Source organism: Alosa alosa, chromosome 14 (assembly GCF_017589495.1).
Source record: "Alosa alosa isolate M-15738 ecotype Scorff River chromosome 14, AALO_Geno_1.1, whole genome shotgun sequence".
Taxonomy (NCBI): Eukaryota; Metazoa; Chordata; class Actinopteri; order Clupeiformes; family Clupeidae; genus Alosa; species Alosa alosa.
Window position 1 is genome coordinate 23,264,026 of NC_063202.1, and position 16,968 is coordinate 23,280,993.

The following is a 16,968-nucleotide window of genomic DNA, read 5'->3' on the forward strand; positions in this document are numbered from 1 at the left end:
AAAATACGGTAGACAATTCAATACTGTATACATTACAGCACTGGTAGTACTACTGTAGTTTGCATTTACAGTATCAGGCATAGGTACTGTGATTTCATATACAGTAGGTGTACTGTAGAGTAAAATACAGCAACGTGCTGGTTATTTGCTGCCAGCAAGTTGCTGTAAATTTTACGTTAAACGTTTTACAGTGTAATGATCCGCTAGCTGCCTTCCCCATAAGCAGGCCGTCAAAAAAACGTGTCTGTAGGCAGCCTATAAGCTCAGATCTGCACACAGAAACAATTGCTAACAACAAGTGTTGCCAACTACGGAGCCCTAGAGGGGTCATCGCAAAAGGTTTTGCATGTTGAGAGAATGTGCGCTCGTTTTACTACATTGTGCGCTCGTTTTACTAAATTGTGCTCTTGTTTAACTAAATTGTGCCCTTGTTTTACTAAATCGTACGCTCGTTTTACTAAATTGTGCGCTCGGTTTACTAAATCGTGTGCACAATTTACTATATTGTGCTCTCCTTTTACTATAGTGTGAGCTCATTTTACTAAATTGAGCTCTCATTTTAAACATAGTAAAACGAGGGCACAATTTATTAAACGAGTGCACTATTTACTAAAACGAGCGCACGATTTACTAAAATGAGGGCACGATTTATTAAAACGAGAGCACAATTTGTGAACATGGTTATAGAACATTGTGTGCACGATCTACTTCAACGTGGCCACAATTTGTAAAACGTGCACTCAATATTGTCTTGACACATGTAAACATGAGCACGTTATAGTATACTCGAGATCTCGATCTACTAAAACGCACCCACGAATAATTAAAACGTGGGCTCGAAGAAATTAAATTGTGTGCACAAAAACATAGTGTGGTGTCAAGGGGTATCCCCGGGAATGACGTCGGGAGGTGTGTCGCTTGTAGTGACGTAGAGGGAATCTCATTGATTGCAGTGCACCTGGTTATAGCCCCGTTAGGTAGGCTGTAGGTGGGAGAGCAGATGATTGTGTGTGTTTGTACAGGCCCCTTGCCAACATCGTCCAGCTGAATGTTTGGCGAAGTTTTGAGTGTTTGTTGAGGTCCAAGTGTATGCAGAGCTGTGGTGTTTATCGCGAACGGTGTGAGCTGGGCTACATAGCCTGAGAAGCTGAGCATCGTGAACGACACTGTTTATGTCTCCCGTTTCATAGTCCGTATCAAAGCTTACCTCGTTGTGTGCATCATTGGTGTGCGCGTGGGTTATATGGTGAGGCCCATCGGGCGCTAGAGGGAACCTTATTGTATTGGGTGGGTATTAGGCGATACTACCAGTAGCCTATTTGTACCAACAGTAGGTCTACGTGTTGTAATTGTTTGGGAGCTTGTCGCTGTGATGTGCTTCGATTGACTTCTAGACCTCACAGTTAAGTCAACAATCCAGGAGATAGTGGAAACCGGTCATTAGGCTACAACAGAGCCCGCGAGTAGCCTTTGTAGTAGAATTTCCCCATTATGGGTCTCCATAGCTGGCGGTTGACACCACAGTGCCCCTGCTACAAAGAGTAGAAGTCCGCTATAAAACATGACCACCTAAACTCTTTAATTAGCTGCTTACGGTTATCATCACATTACCAATATGAACTGTTACAGACAGCTGTAGGCCTAGTCCATGTCAAGGTAACACGAAGTTGCCACCACAGCACAGCGAGCGGTGAGAAAATGTCGGGAATTACTAAATGTGAGCACGAAATACATATTTCGAGAGCTCAATTTAGGCCTACAACGGGGTCACGTTGTATTAATTCGAGGGCTCAATTAAAGGAAAACGTGCTCACGTTTTATTAATTCGAGGGCTTAATTAAAGGAAAACGTGCTCACAAATTATCACGACCAGAAAAAATATCACTTAAAGTGAGCTCTCCCGGGCTCCGTAGCCAACCACTCAAAGGCAAAAAAAAAAAAAATGTTAGAACCAATAACCGACGAGATGCGCGTTCAGGTTCAGCTCTGTTTGAACGTCATCAGAAGTGACCCGCCATGCTGATACAGCCTTTAAATGTGAAATTGAGAATCTTGTTACAGTAAGGGTTCAATTAAAGGATTGTTTTGGGAAATAAGGGTCATATTTTGCTCCTTAAATGTCACTATCCCATTGTGTAAATATTTAATTGCCCTTGAATGTGAACATTACTATTGGTTTTAGTCATTCATGTTATGAAAGTTTTTTTTTATTGTTATTATTCATTTGTCCACTTGAAAACCTGTGATTGGACAGGAGGTGGCACTGTTTGGTGTCACAAAAAATGAAAACGTATCAAAACAAAGACGGTTGTGGGACACTTCACGGAATTTTGGTTGAAAGGCAATTGCAATGAGGTTACTGTTAATCTCAGCCACTTGACATTGCTCTTGCCTAACGACTAAGTGAGCTCTGAGCTCCTGCTTTTACTATGCCGTTGCTTGTTGCCAGTTCGTCTGTTCAAATGTGCACTTAATTGTCTGGTACTGTTCTCAAGTGTAACATGATAATTTAATTTCGCATAGCATAGAGCAGAGGTTCTCAATCTATTTGGGGCTAAGGCAAACCAATTTATGGTTACTAATTATAAAGTGGTCTATGTCTTACATTATTATAGTCTAACAGGTGATTCTTATGCTCATTTTATCTAGTGCTCATGTGTTGAGACTAGCAGCGATGCTCGCGATATTGATTGAGCTGCGTGATATCATCAGGCCACTTTATGACTAGGCCTACCTACAAACCGTTTAAATTAAGAAGCGTGGTCATTGATGCACTTTAGGACTACCTTAAACCGTTTATATTAAGAAGGGAGGTCATTGATACATTTAAAAGTATACATTACGCCAATTGCATGAGCCTGTATGAAAACGCATTGGGTTCCTCACAATTCCACTGCACATCTCGGTACACTAGCCTATAAATCTAGACGCACCCTAACGGCAGCTGCCGGGCTGTGGGTCTGGCTTGTCATGCTATCGGTACACCGGTTGAGAGCCAAATTCAAATTTTAGCCTACATGAACCACTGGCTCAGAGGGTAGAACACCATTTCACCTGTTGGAAGGTATGACTGTCACCATTCATTCAGGTAGTTGAGAGCAACGGAAAGATGTTACCTAATTAGGCATCTTGAGCTATTTCTGAGTAAGCAGGACTTATCCTATGTTCTGATTTAGGTCCACTTGCAAATGCTAGAACATTTTTTAAGGCTACTTCGTGTTTTCAGTGGTTGGTTGGATAATCACTTCGGACTTTATTTGAACGGCTCCAAGTCCCTTCAAGGCACAATGCGCTCTGATATGCGCGCAACGCGATCCGTCCAAGCTTCTGTCCCTATTGGTCAGTTCGCCTGTGACGCTGCTGAGTCAGGTCCCGTCGCCACAAGCTGGATAAGGACAAGGTTCAGACCTGTCGTTTACTGACCTTGTTGTAAACCAATTTCTTATTGTGTTGTAAAGCAAAACAGGATGGCATCGCCGCCTTTTCCGCCTCTCCCTACCCTACCCTCACCTGCGGGCACCTCAGGATTCAGAGTTTCTAAAGGTAGGGATTTCTAACTGTTTAAATTACCCTGCTTGCTATTAAGTTAAGTAGCCTACTGTTCGTGTGACTGTTTATATTTTCCAGAGGGCAGCCATGAATGATCAACTATTTGGTGACCCTGACGCATCTGGGCGGAATAAACAGAAGTCAGTTTGTTGACCTGCGGTGGGTCAACAGAACCTGCACTTCAACAATAGCATAATTACCCCTTATGTCCGATATATTCTCTAAACTATGGTTCCACTTTCCACTACATAGCCTACCATGACCTATGGAGAATGACGCCTACAAGAGCGAAGGTGTGTGTGGTGTTAAACTTTGTCTCGCTGCAACACTGATGTCTGTTATTGAGTTACAGACGGTGCTGCATCCTATTCCTTCACATAGTAGCCTAGGCCTATAGCTGCCATACATCTGCGTGATTCTTAAGCCCCTATAGCTCCGCGAGTGGCTGGAGGCGATATAGACAAAATCCGCGGCCTGACCACCACAGGGAAAGGCTACTGTGCCAAAAGAGAGACCGCGCGTTTTAGGAAACTCGTGTAACGCACCTGACTAGACCCTTGTCGCCATGGTTACGCTATAGGATGAATTACTCGCGTTAACCCAGATCAGCGGTAACCCGGATTTCTCGTGGACGGCGCATGGGATAGCTCTCGCGCGAATTTTTACCGTCAGACGGAGTATTCCGGATATTCCTGTCTTAAAAAAAGGCACATACAATTTTCGTTTAACCTTAAACTGCAGAATAAGATGAAGGAGACGCGTGTTTCACACACGGGCTGTAGCATTATCCAGTGCACAGCAGCGAACCCGTGTGGAGGGTATGGATAGTGTGTGGAATCCCTGTATCCAGTTTCATACACAAAGGTCATCTGAGGCCGTGCTAGACAGAGTCAACAAGAGTGTCTCTGGAAATGCAGTTCTGGAAATATCACCTTTGGTTAAAATCGTGATGGGTGAAATGGAACATAGTTTGGCTGTTGGAGGAGTTGACCCAGTTGCACGTTACTTAGGCCTATCAACATACCATCTCAGATTAGGCTGTAGCTGTGCTGCAAAGATTAGATTGCATTCCAAACACAGAACCCTCTTAACAGCCTACTAATGGACATAGACTGTTCATAAATTATATTGACTTTCACAAGTCTTTTATTGTCTTCGGTGGTGTAGATCAGAGGTTCTCAACCTTTTTGGGGCTAAAGCACACCAGAGATCCAACCAAGCTGAGACCACAGCGATAGGGATATGCTCACATGATGGTGACTGAGTTATTTAATTAAGAAGCTGTGTCATTTATGCCTTTAAAAAAGCATATTTCATGAGCCTGTATAAAAACACACTGGGTTCCTCAAAATTCCATGGTGCACCTATACGTAACGGTAGGCTACACCAGTGTGCCTCGGTATCAGAGAGAGCTACCGGTGTAGACATCTTAAAGTAAAAGATCAGGGTAGAATATAAAAGTCAAGTCAAGTTTATTTAGAGCATTCCACACACGGGTAATTCAGTGTGCTCATAAAAGGCTAATAGAAGAGCCTCTGTGTGTGCATTTGCAGAACAGCTGACCACCATCGTTCCTGTTGCAGTGGCCGCAGTGGTGGGTACCTACCTGGTGAGCAGGTACTTTAGTAGGAGCAGCAGTTGCTCCAAGGGGAAGGTGAATCTGACCCTGAACAAGGACAGCCCCAAGGTGGTGCATAGCTTCGACATGGAGGACATCGGCTCCAAAGCGGTCTACTGCCGCTGCTGGAGATCTAAGAAGGTATCCACATACGCAAAGCACACACACACACACGCACACAAGCAACAAACACAGATTGCCATTTGTAGCCTACACTTAGGACTAGTTTTTCATTCATGGATTAAGCCAAGTCCTAGCTGTTTTCAGTGGAAATTTTCATTGAAGTTTTCTTTCAGTCTAGGACCAGAAAATAGACCTATACTGTTGGCTACACTCAGACCTTAGTTTTGTGATTTAGATTTGGAATTCAGACCCATGCATGCTGTGAGCCACACGTGTAAATGCACTTGTCAAACTATGTCAGCCATAGACATTTAAATGTCAATTTCATGAAGACACTATGACTTCAACATACTGTATGTTTTTTTGATAGTATTTATTGAATATTAACTCCCAATGGGAGAATAAATGTTATTCACTGACTTGTCCATAGTGAAGTGCAGGGAATTTACACGATTTCCATACACTGTACAGCAGCTTAGAGTGTTTGAAATTCCCATTTCCAAACACTGAGGCGGGCAGCTTGTAATTACGCCACATTTGAACATCTCAAAGCCAGTGTAATTGCACAGTTAACCACGTGTAACAAAAAGTAATGATAGCCTATTGACATGAAATTGCATAAAATCTGGATTGAGGTTAGGTTTATGCACTAGATCAATGTAATCAATCCAGGGCTGTTAAACACTGACAGTTCATCTATAATAAGGTTAAAGGGTATGCAACAGTACAATCCATAAAATACGCAAACTAACACAAACACAAAATAAAAATGCCTTTCAAAAACGAGCCACAGTATAGTTTCATTAGTTCTGTCTGTTAGCTTTATGTTATTGTTCTCCTAAAACTATGGCTTTTATGTTTATGATTATGTTTATGTAACCTGGCAGATGCTTTTATCCAAAGGGACTCACAACAATATTGAAACATTAGCCTACATTACAAAGTCAATAGCCTACAATAAACATATTATTATTATTATTATTATTATTATTATTATTATTCTGTTTCTTAGTCATGGTTTTATTTTATGAACCAGTTTATGGTTTCAGGAAACACTGCATTGTTTAAGCCCAGTTGTAATAACAGAACTTGTGACCATGGACAAAGAGCCCAGACTAGTTGAGCATCAGTGGTGTTTCACTGTGTAATGGGTTTGATAGCTAATGCCTTTGAGGAGATACTGAAGTGTGCTTTACTTAATGTGGTGATTAGTCATTCACAAAGTTATATTTAGGTACAGGGTGTTGTATAGAGTTGACTCTGTGTGTGTGTGTGTGTGTGTGTGTGTGTATGTACATGTATCTGTGAGGTACACTGTGTTCATTTGTGTGGAGTATTTCAGAAGTGTGTTGTGTCTCTGACTGTAAGTGTGAGTGTAAGTTTCCTATGAACACACACAAGATTGATTGTTAATCGGCTTCTTCATGGTAGATATGTCATATGCCATAATAGTGCTGATATGATTCTGATATGTTTGTTGTTGTTTGTGTGTGTGTGTGTGTGTGTGTGTGTGTGTGTGTGTGTTGGTGTATTTTTCTCTGCAGTTTCCCTATTGCGATGGCTCACACACCAAACACAATGAAGAGACTGGTGATAATGTGGGCCCTCTGATCATCAAGAAGAAGGACGCCTAACTCGCCCGTTAGTGCTACAGAATTGTTAGTGTGTGTGTGTGTGTGTGTGTGTGTGTGTGACAGCTGCTTTTCCTTGGCCAATATCAGATAAATGAATTAGAAATAATCTGTGCATTTGCTTGAAACGCACCTCAGATTCCATAGCCAAAGACATTATCGCCTTATTATGTAAGTGGGACTTTCATATGTGGGATGACCACGGCGTCCATATGTGTAGACAAGCAGAATAAGGGTCCAGTGCTGAGACAGAGATGAGATGCTTCGGTGCACACACACACACACACACACACACACACAAAGAAATAGTCTCTCTTTACCTTTCTTATACACGCACATTAAGTGACACACTCAGACAAATATATCAACAAATAAATCAGAGTCAACTCTTAAAGCACATGGATCAGAAACAGCCACAGCACTATGAATAACACACATAACATACACCAGCTCCGAAGCGGCAGGGATCAAATACAGTTTAGATCAGTCACATCTTACACTCAAATATGGTCATATTTCCCCAGATGTGCATGGACGGTTACATCCTACAGTAGGTCAATTATGCACACATTCACACTCACACTGACACACACTCTCTCACACACACACACACACTGAATACAAGAACAACACACATAAATGCAATTCTCATCAAACTCGACCACCCACTCACCCATCTGACCATGAGGGTCCCCCAAGGAGCTAAAGTGACCCGATGTGACGGTTGCCAGGGGACTGGGCTTTCAGCCAGCTGAAGACCTGAACCCGATGAAGGCCGGATCTGATGGAGAGTCATCTACTTCCAGGTCATCTACTTCCGGGTTATACTGTCACAGCTGCATTTCGAAGGCACGTGATCAAGTCCTTTCCTCTGCTACATTCTATGTGTGCATTGTCACTGTAATGGCAGTGTTTCCCACAGAATTGAATTCTATTTGTGGTGGTAGGTTTGCAAAATTAACTTAAATGCAACAGTTTTTAACAAATTAGTGCAGTGTGGTTATAATTCTAACCAGATTTAAGCACAATTTAGTATAATCAGGAAATCATTATGTAGTGGTCAATGTTGATATTGTGGTAGGCCGCCACAAATAAGTCAATGTATGGGAAACACTGAATGGTGATCTATGTTGTCCTGTATCCAGGGAAGAGATGTCTGTAATAAACTTTTGTCTCTAGTTGCTTTGGCTTTCTCTGTCCAGCAGCTCCACTGTTGGTGTTAACCATTCTAAAAACAATCACATTTAGGATGAACCATTCCAACTTATTCAATGAGGCCTTTTCCTGTTTTCAAGGTCCTGTTTTGTATTTTATTGTAAAGTAATGCAGGGAGTAGACTCCTTGTATCAGAATCCAAGATATTCCTCTTGCATCCACTAGATGGCAGTTGTGATCTTGCCTCTGTCAGATCTCCTCTCTATTATGTGTGTGTCTGTGTGTGTGATTTCACCTACATTGACACCTTAACTAACCAAAGCTTGGTTCTTAACCGTGTCAGGTTTTTACTGATTCAGTGTTTTAATGTTCACTGATACACAGTTAGACTATAGCCATTTTGATATTAATGGTTAGCACACTTGAGTATCCTAATAAATGTGTAGGCTATCTTGTCAACTGAGCTAATTTTTAAGTGTGAGATTTTTAGGCCAAGTACAGAGAGCATAAGGAAACCCTCATAGGTGTTCATATTTTACAAGTAATTGTGTGTGTGTGTGCGTGTTAGTGTTTTATAGGTAAGGTGTTCGATGTCCAGGGGGAGTCCATTCAGAGCTCCCGCACCTCTCTCCATATTAATTATTCATGTCATTTCCACAGCTGCAAGTGTGTGTGTGAGAGAGAGAGGGAGAGAGAGAAGGAGTGATTCCTGAGGCACTGTGGGTAGCAGTTGCTTCACTGCAGGAACCCCAAAGGCCTGAGAGAAAAGCTAGTTTCTTTGGAAGTGAGAGGAGGAGAAGGAGAGAGGTGGAGGGGGAGAGAAGAAGAGAGAGAGAGAGCACCTGGAGGAGGCTGAAAAAGCAGGGAAGTAGGAGCGAGGGAAGGCCTGGCACATAGCGCCACACAAAGACATGCAGGAATGAGAGGCTGAAAGAGTGGGAAAGAAAGAGAGAGAAAGGGGGGACAGAGCAAAAGAGAGAGAGACCTAAAGATGGTGAGGGATGGAAAGAGGGATGAGAGAGCGAGGGGAAGAAGGAGTGTGAGCAGGTCTCCGGGGAAACGCTCAGCAGTGTTTCCGTGTGTTTGGGGAGCTGGCTGATGGCATTCCACAGCGTCTGAGAAACCGGACGTACGTTTGCTCCCTCTTTTTTCCCTCCTTTCATCCCCTCTTTTTTTTACTTTCTTACCCTCCCCTCCCCTTCTTCCCTCTGTCTCTTTCTGAGTCCCCTCTCTGTCTTTCTCTCTCCCTCTCTCTCCCTCTTTTTCTGTCGTCTTTCAAGTGGGCTTTATGCTCTCCTGTGGTGAAGGGGGTCATGTGTCTGGACTGCCGGACCAGACCATGTGACGCTAATCCAACACCCCCGCCACACACGCGCAGCACACACACACACACACACACTCTCTCCCTCACACACACGCACACATGAGCCCCGAGTCGTTCTCTTGCCGCAGGAGAGAAAACATGAGAGACAGATGCGAAGCCTGACTGGAACCACACACTCACTCTCACAGACACTCACACACTTACTCACACACACACTCACACTCTCACACACTGGCAAATATATATATAGATCCACACTTATTAAGAGAAGAGCCAGCGAGGCAGGCCATGGTGTGTTGTGTGTGTGTTGTGAGCGGTGTGGCGTGGCATGGTGTGCTCGGTGAAAGCTGCGTCCTCCTGGGTGAGTGAGCTCAGCAGTGCAGCATGCAGTACTGAAGCCTGCTCACCACAGGCAAGAACACTCTAAAACACTGATAGCCACAGACCCTGGAGTGGATCTGCCTCTGCTCCACCGCACACACACACACACACACAAATCTCAAACCATAAAGCGGTGCTCAGTTTTTCTCCTCAGGGAGATCTCTCAAAAGTTCTTCTTGAAAAGGACTCCCAAAGCTTTGGATTTTACAGCTATATTTGTGTCAGCTGAGTTCATTGGCTCCTTACTTAGAGAACATAGAGTAGGTATGGCACCTTTGTATGGTGAAGTTTTGGTCTTTAGGAGGAGATTTGCGAGTGTGTTCAGGGGCTGAGTGAGGGTTAGTCACTGGCACAGGAGTTCTGAGGGAAGTAAAGAGTCTGTCTTCTGTTCAATTTCTGTGTGTTTGTGATGCCACCAGGACTGTAAATAGCAATGTTGTACACAGCTGAGGAGGTGACTAGTGATTTGAAACTGGTCTGAAACTGGTATTGGTGCTTATTGATGTTTCTTATCACCTCAGAGGAAGCACACATCTGCATGTGTGTTTGGGAGAGTGAGTGTGTGTGTATGCTGTAGAGGCAAGGTCCAAGAGGGAGAAGGAAAAAAGCAAGAATGCGGCCTGGGTCACGACAGTCGGGAGCGGCCTGTGGAGAATGCGGTGTGTGTGGACGACGCGCGAGATAAGGGGGCAGGCGCCCAGCCACCGCGGCGGAACAGAGCTGCAACGCCGAGAGAGCTGGGGCCGTCGCGTGCTGCATAAACAACACGGCGCTCGAGGGCTTAACCACAGCGGATCCGGTGAAGGCTGTGAAATCAGGGTATTAGCGAGACTCTCGGGGCCCCTTCTTACTTTGTGTGCATAGAAATGAATAATGATCCCCCCAAACAAGTATTTGGTTGGTTACCTGAATGAAAATAATAAATCATCTGAATAAAATGAAATGTAGTCTAAGCCTGGTGCACATATGAACATGTCTGAGCTTGTGTTAGAATTAGAATGTTCAAAATAAAAATGGACCTTTGTGTTCACTAAACACACACTCGTTAAGCGCGTAGGCCTTTAGCGGGGAGAGCTGGGCTGTTATTAGTGGACCGAAAAGCCTCCGCCGCGCGACCGACACGGCGCTCTCTCGCTCCCCAAACCCGCATTCTCCTCGCGCCGCACGATCGATTCGCATTGATTCTCCCTGACGAGCTGCTCCACTTTCCAGCCAATGTCCGCGCGCCTGCGATTGGGAAGGAGCCCGAGACGGAGGAGAATTTCTGCCGCCCTGGCGGTGTCACTTCCCCACACTTCAGTTGGCCGCGTGCCAGACAGACAGGAAGCTCGCAAGAGGCGGAGTGGACTCTGCGTCCGCGAGGAAGAGTGGCCGCGAGCGACCAACGGACCAGGCGGGCCAGCGACCGTGCGGACGTGTCTACCCTAGGACCTGTGCTAGAGTTGCTGTCACTGCTGATACACCGAGACGTTACAGGTCGGCTGCACAAGCTGTCCATGTGGTCTACCTTTTGCAGAAATCCCTGTAGCCTATTTTCCATACAATTAATGAGACATAGATGCTAATTAGTGACAATCTGAACTATAGGGCCAATGACAATTAATTTAGCCAAACGTAGACTGCAGCCAGCCAATCACAGATAAATGGTAACCTGAATGGCTGTGTGTTCATATGGCATCACTACAGTATTAACTGTGCTAATTAACAATTAATTTGGCTGTTGTAATTAGTTAATAATGCAAGAGGATGTTTATTTGGAGATTATTGCGGACATCAGATGCTGCAGGCTATCTTTCTACATGGCCATTTCAATTCGAGCTCTTTATGGCTGCGTGGGTATTCTATGGCATTTTATATATAATTAAGGAAGTAAATAATGTAATTGATTAAATATCCCTTCATCTTTTGAATAGTCAATCTTGACAATGGTGTCACTTGTCTTGTTCGCCAGGAGTGATTTCCTTTCCACCCGCGCCCTGCTGCGTCCTGCGCGTCCCATGCGTCAGCCGCTGATGCAGGTAAGAATGAAGGAGTAAATCAAAGTTCTTGGAAAGCATGAATGTGCATGAGGGAAAGTTTAGCCTTAAAGAGATATGACTTCATGTGTCTGCCATAGAGAAAGCCCGCGCCCCCGACCAGCCAACTGCCGCCCGGAATAGTGTCAACAATGGGCTGTCTCTAACCTATCCATACTTAGAGATCTCATATCCATGCTGGACTCAATTAAACTGCACATATACATGTAGCTGTTGGGGAATGGTCAGGATCGGACCCCTGGCGATATTAGAACGCTGATCCGTGACCTGTCGTGCGTCATTTCTCCGCGTCTCACGACGGCGGAAAGTCCACTTCGGTTTTTGTGTGAAGCTCCAAAAATCTATGAAATGTGTTTGCATGTTCTCCTCGGCAAGCGGGGATGTGGAGGTGGGATAGCGAACAGCGAAAGGTTGGAGGAGCCCACGCGCTCGTTTTCGGACAAAGTGCATTTTAACAGCGTCTCGCGGTTCTGTCTCACTGGCGAGCTCGTTTCAACGGAATGCTCGAGACTCTTCCTATCCGTGGAATCAGTTCGGTTTGGTTCTTTCGCCTCTTTTTTTAAGCTGAATCTCCGCAGCAGGAGCACCGCCGGACCGCTCGGACGGAGCTGCCCTCCCCTCGGCTCGCCAGTGTGTTGGTAGGTGCGAGTGGAAGGGCCCGTGTTTGCTAATATGCAGATGTATTGAAGGGAGGGGGAATCATACTTTGTTGAGGACTGTTCAAAGTTGGAATGACATCTTCCCGACGACGAAGTTGAGTAGTTTAAAAAATGAGAGAATGGCCGATTCTTTCTCCACAGAGACGGGCTCGCGCATTCCGAGTGCTGTCACCATAGCCACGCCGGTCGCAGGCGAGTGAGTGGAGACAAAAGGGATTTTTGTTTTACTTTCAAATGTGACGGCGAGTCTTGAGCCGTGGTTTACCGACATACAGGTAGAGACACAAGCGGTGGAACTCTAATAGAAAACGGCCCACATGCATGGGTCTTTTGGTGTTTAGTTCATTTGTTTGTTTGTTGTTTTTTCTCGTCATCGTCGTCATTCTCGAGGCGTCGGTGTTGTAACCGTAAACAGATAATGACATTGGTGCTTGTGGGTCGTCGCGCTGTGCCGAGGTGAAAAGTGTCCTATTCTTTTGTGTGTGCGATAATATTCAATTGGTGATTAACATGCAGAATATTACATATTTTGACAGCATGAAATTGTGGCAAAAATGTATTGCCTAATTTAAATAATTGGTAATTTAATCGGGACGAAATGCTGTGAGAAAACTTTTGGCACCTGCCCCGTGTGCATTTTGCGTTTTGATTGATGGAAATCTGCCGTGTGCAGGAGCGGTGTGAGGTGAGGACAGAATCCGACGGTGAGGGGGATGCATGTTTACTCGCACGCCGTCCCCTCTTTCTGTGCGCGAGGTGAGAGAGTGAGTGAGTGAGTGAGCGAGTGAGCGTGCTATGACTTTGTTTGATCAGCTGATCGCACTAATGTTTCATATGCCAATGATACCGTTGCGCGAGCCCGACTATTCAGTGGCTTCGTTATTGACCTTCCGTACGCTATTGTCCCCACAGTGCAATGCGTTGTTCTCGTGCGGAAGATATCCGCGACCCCCTGCCGCAATACCAGGCTGGACACAGTGCTCGTGCTTTCGTAATGGGATTTGTGGATGAACTTTATGTCTCGCCGCGTCGGGGGGAAATGTCTGGGCCGGAGCGTATGGAATTACATGGCCACATGTTGCATATATGCTCATCTCACGAGCTGAAGAGCGTTGCTTTAATTGCAGAGCTGTCAATCACTCACGTTCCCCGCGGGCAGGAGCGGGACTGTGCGCGCGAACGGCAGGATTTCTCTCTCTCTCACCTGAATGAGGGCTTTATCGTCAGACTCATGCTAAAACACAATCAGCGCTTTCTTCCAGACATGGTGAACTGACCGATGGTTATCCATATCATGACCACATGTTGGCTACTTGGTGATGCGTCGTTAATTTTTTTGTCACGGGGTCTTGTGATTACGGATTGACATTTCCTGATATTTTTTAGTTTTACTGAGAGTCAGTAGTAATTTGATGAGGGAACACGCTGATTATTTGACGCCAGGGAGATCTTTCTCTCCAGCACAGTGGGCCAGTAGAGTTGCATGTTGTCATGATGATCAGTCCGTAATTGGACCACTGACACAAATGTTGTTTGAAGTGCTTGCGTGCTCAAAGGTGTGCATTTGAAAAAGGTGTCAGTGTGCGTCTGTGTGTCTGTGTGTGTGTGTGTGTGAGGATTTCTCACTCGGCTTAGCACGGGATCTGTGCAGCCGAGCCCACGGCTGCTGGGTCTCGCGTTCAGGCTTCGGTGGAACGTGTTCTTGCCTGTCTGACGGTCACAGCACGCACGCACACATACACACACACACACACACACACACCCCAGGCTGTCTGTCTGTCACAGCTCAGCGGAACACTCATGAGAATGCCTCTGCTTCTGGCTTGGCTTCATGCAGGGGGTCCAGGGACACACACACACACACACACACACACACACACACACAGTCTCACAACAACAGCAACACACATGCACAAAGATACACACATAGATTCTCACAACACGAACACAATAACACACACCAGCACCATAGAAAACCACAAAAGTCAAAATAAAAAATACACTGACAGCACTCTACACATGCTCTTACACACACACACACACACACACACACACACACACACACACACACACACACACACACACACACACACAGTTTCCTGTAGTCAAGCAGAGAAGATCACTCATACACCCAGCCACATACAGAAACACACTCACCAAAATACACAATATTTTGGATTGATGTGCATGATCAGAGGTCAGGCAAGGCCAACAGCCTACTCCAACTGCTGTCTGCCTGCCTGCCTGCCTGTCTGCCTGCCTGTCTGTCTGCCTGTCTGTTTATATGGATCTAGGCACTGGCGTGATATGAAGTCATTGTGTTGTTGAGGATTTTAATGTGATAATGTTATTTGGTCATATGCAAAAACGTGAATCATTCCCTACAGTGACAATGATTATACGTGTTTGATTGGACAGTGTCAGGTGAAGTCAGTTACTAACTTAATTGCATCCTTGTGTATTATAACTTACTAATACGAGAGGTCTGTATTGTAACGGCGCATGAAATGGACATAATATCGACAAATCCACTTATATCTTTATTTGCCTTTACCCCAAAAATTACAAAATTGTTAATTAAAAAAATGTCATGAATAATGACTTTCTTTCTTTCTTTCTTTCTTTCTTTCTTTCTTTCTTTCTTTCTTTCTTTCTTTCTTTCTTTCTTTTTGTCTCTCTCTTTCAGTGATGAGGACTGGGGTGAGGCTGTAAGGGGTCTTGGCTGATCTCTGGTCTCTGCAGGTATCCCCCACCACCACCCCCTTCCTCTGTTGTTGTCTCCAGCAGCCCCCCTCTCCCTCTCTGCCCTCTCTCTCTCCCTCTCTCTCTCTCTCTCTCTCTCTTTCTCTCTCTCTCCTGTCCTCTATATTTTATTTATTTTCTCTTTTTGTTTCTCTCTTCTTTTTTGTTTTCCTCTCCCTCTCTGCCCTCTCTCTCTCTCTCTCTCTCTCTCTCTCTCTGCCCCCTCTCTCTTTCTCGCGCTGGACCATGTCTGGCAGTGGGGGGTCAGCCCATGGACCCCAGACTGCAGTGGACCTGCCCCCGTCCTCCCCGGGGTCGATGGTAGAGCGCCGTAACCGCAGCGGCATCATCAGCGAGCCCCTCAGCAAGAGCCTGAAGCGCTCGCGCACGCTAACACTAGCCTCCGCTAACAGCGCTAACAACGGCAACACCCACAGCAGCCAGGCAGGCAAGCCGTCAGCAGAGCCTGGCCAGGGCAGGGTGCCGGCGGGGAGCGTGAAACTGGACCGGGGGGCACTGCTCTCGGGCCTGCTGGACTCGCCCAGCGGCCTCCACCTGGCGCAGGCGGCCGAGCTCCTGAGGCGGGCTGGAATGCTGATGCCACTAGGGGGCGCAGCCTCCGACACCGCCGCCATGCCCCTGGGCGCTGTCACGGGCGTCACCCCCAGCGACCTCGAGAGCGTGGCCGCTTCCACGGCGACGGACTCTGTGGTGGGGAGCCTGTCGGACTTCCCGTTGCTGGGCAACGGCTTCCCGCTCCACCCGGGCCTGTTCATCATGACGCCGGCCGGAGTGTTCCTGGCCGACGGGACGTTCATAGGGGGGGGCGCAGGGGTCACCGCTGCCGAGCACCACCAGCAGGCCCAGAGCGAGCTGTCAGCCGTCGCCAATGGCAACGGCAAGAAGAAGCGCAAGCGCTGCGGGATTTGCGAGCCCTGCAGGCGGAGAGTGAACTGCGAGCAGTGCAGCAGCTGCCGCAACCGCAAGACCGGCCACCAGATCTGCAAGTTCCGCAAGTGTGAGGAGCTGAAGAAGAAACCGTCAGGAGCAATGGAGGTGAGAGAGAGAGAGGGAGGGAGGGGGAGAGAGGGAGGTAGAGAGGGAGGGAGAGAGGGAGGGAGAGAGAGAGAGAGAGGGAGGGAGGGAGGGAGGGAGAGGTAGAGAGGTAGGGAGAGAGGAAGAGAGGGAGGGAGAGGTAGAGACGGAGGGATAGAGAGGGAGAGGGCAGAGTAAAGGATAACATGTATGAGAGAATAACATACAGAGATGACACAGGAGTTGGAGAGCCATTGTACAGTACATTGAGTAAACGTGTCTGCAGATCACAAAAGTTCCATGTGCACATTATTACTGGGTTCTCTGACTTGATCACATGGACATGCACTGAGAGCGGTTTTATTAATTTGAGAAACCTCCTCCTTTGAGGACAAGAAATAGCCAAAATATGAGACCCAAAAACAAAAGCACTAAATGTGTGCAAAATGTTCTTAATCTTTTTTTTTTTTTTTATTGTTGTAATTATTGTCTAGTGAAGCGCCACTATATTGCATAAGGTGAATCTTACATTTGGTTAGTTGACACACCTTATGGCTGGGTATGCAACTTCATGGAGGGTCATTTCATGGGACAGTCAGGGTTAACAAAGCTAGGTGGACAGTCAGGGTTTTACCTTGTTCTTCCTCCATGTGTTCTGACAGGGATTGTGTGGATGTCAGAGACATATGCCAACTGAATTTTCAAATCACTACAA

At 46.0% G+C, this 16,968-nt stretch overlaps 2 protein-coding genes across 9 annotated transcripts in view; both read left to right on the plus strand.

The window, feature by feature from the left end:
* The first annotated feature begins 3,359 nt into the window (after positions 1 to 3,359).
* zgc:110843 (uncharacterized protein LOC541492 homolog) lies at positions 3,360 to 8,099 on the plus strand. 4 transcript variants are annotated; one of them, XM_048262327.1, is made up of 5 exons: positions 3,372 to 3,543; positions 3,628 to 3,708; positions 3,802 to 3,842; positions 5,103 to 5,308; positions 6,835 to 8,099. In XM_048262327.1, exons 3-5 carry the CDS (start codon positions 3,815 to 3,817, stop codon positions 6,922 to 6,924), a joined length of 324 nt encoding a protein of 107 aa, XP_048118284.1. In that variant the 5' UTR covers positions 3,372 to 3,543; positions 3,628 to 3,708; positions 3,802 to 3,814; the 3' UTR covers positions 6,925 to 8,099. The 4 variants fall into 4 exon arrangements, with proteins under 4 accessions (XP_048118283.1, XP_048118282.1, XP_048118284.1 ...); XM_048262326.1 differs by lacking the exons at positions 3,628 to 3,708; positions 3,802 to 3,842 and having other exon boundaries at positions 3,360 to 3,543; positions 5,133 to 5,308; XM_048262325.1 differs by lacking the exons at positions 3,628 to 3,708; positions 3,802 to 3,842 and having other exon boundaries at positions 3,363 to 3,543.
* A 3,540-nt stretch (positions 8,100 to 11,639) lies between these two features.
* Positions 11,640 to 16,968, plus strand: part of cxxc5b (CXXC finger protein 5b) — a 13,070-nt gene continuing 7,741 nt past the window's right edge. The window contains exons 1-2 of one of the 5 annotated variants that reach the window (XM_048262333.1): positions 11,640 to 11,799; positions 15,163 to 16,274. In XM_048262333.1, the coding sequence (XP_048118290.1) occupies positions 15,465 to 16,274 (810 nt within the window). In that variant the 5' untranslated portion in view covers positions 11,640 to 11,799; positions 15,163 to 15,464. The other 4 variants (XM_048262329.1, XM_048262330.1, XM_048262332.1 and 1 more) reach the window with 4 other exon arrangements.

Excerpts from the sequence above, each read along its gene's own strand:
- zgc:110843 (XM_048262325.1), top strand. The coding sequence starts at position 3,468 with ATGGCATCGCCGCCTTTTCCGCCTCTCCCTACCCTACCCTCACCTGCG. Across the intron at positions 3,544-5,102 it reads AGGATTCAGAGTTTCTAAAG|AACAGCTGACCACCATCGTT; the intron begins GTAGGGATTTCT and ends GTGCATTTGCAG. Across the intron at positions 5,309-6,834 it reads GCTGCTGGAGATCTAAGAAG|TTTCCCTATTGCGATGGCTC; the intron begins GTATCCACATAC and ends TTTTCTCTGCAG.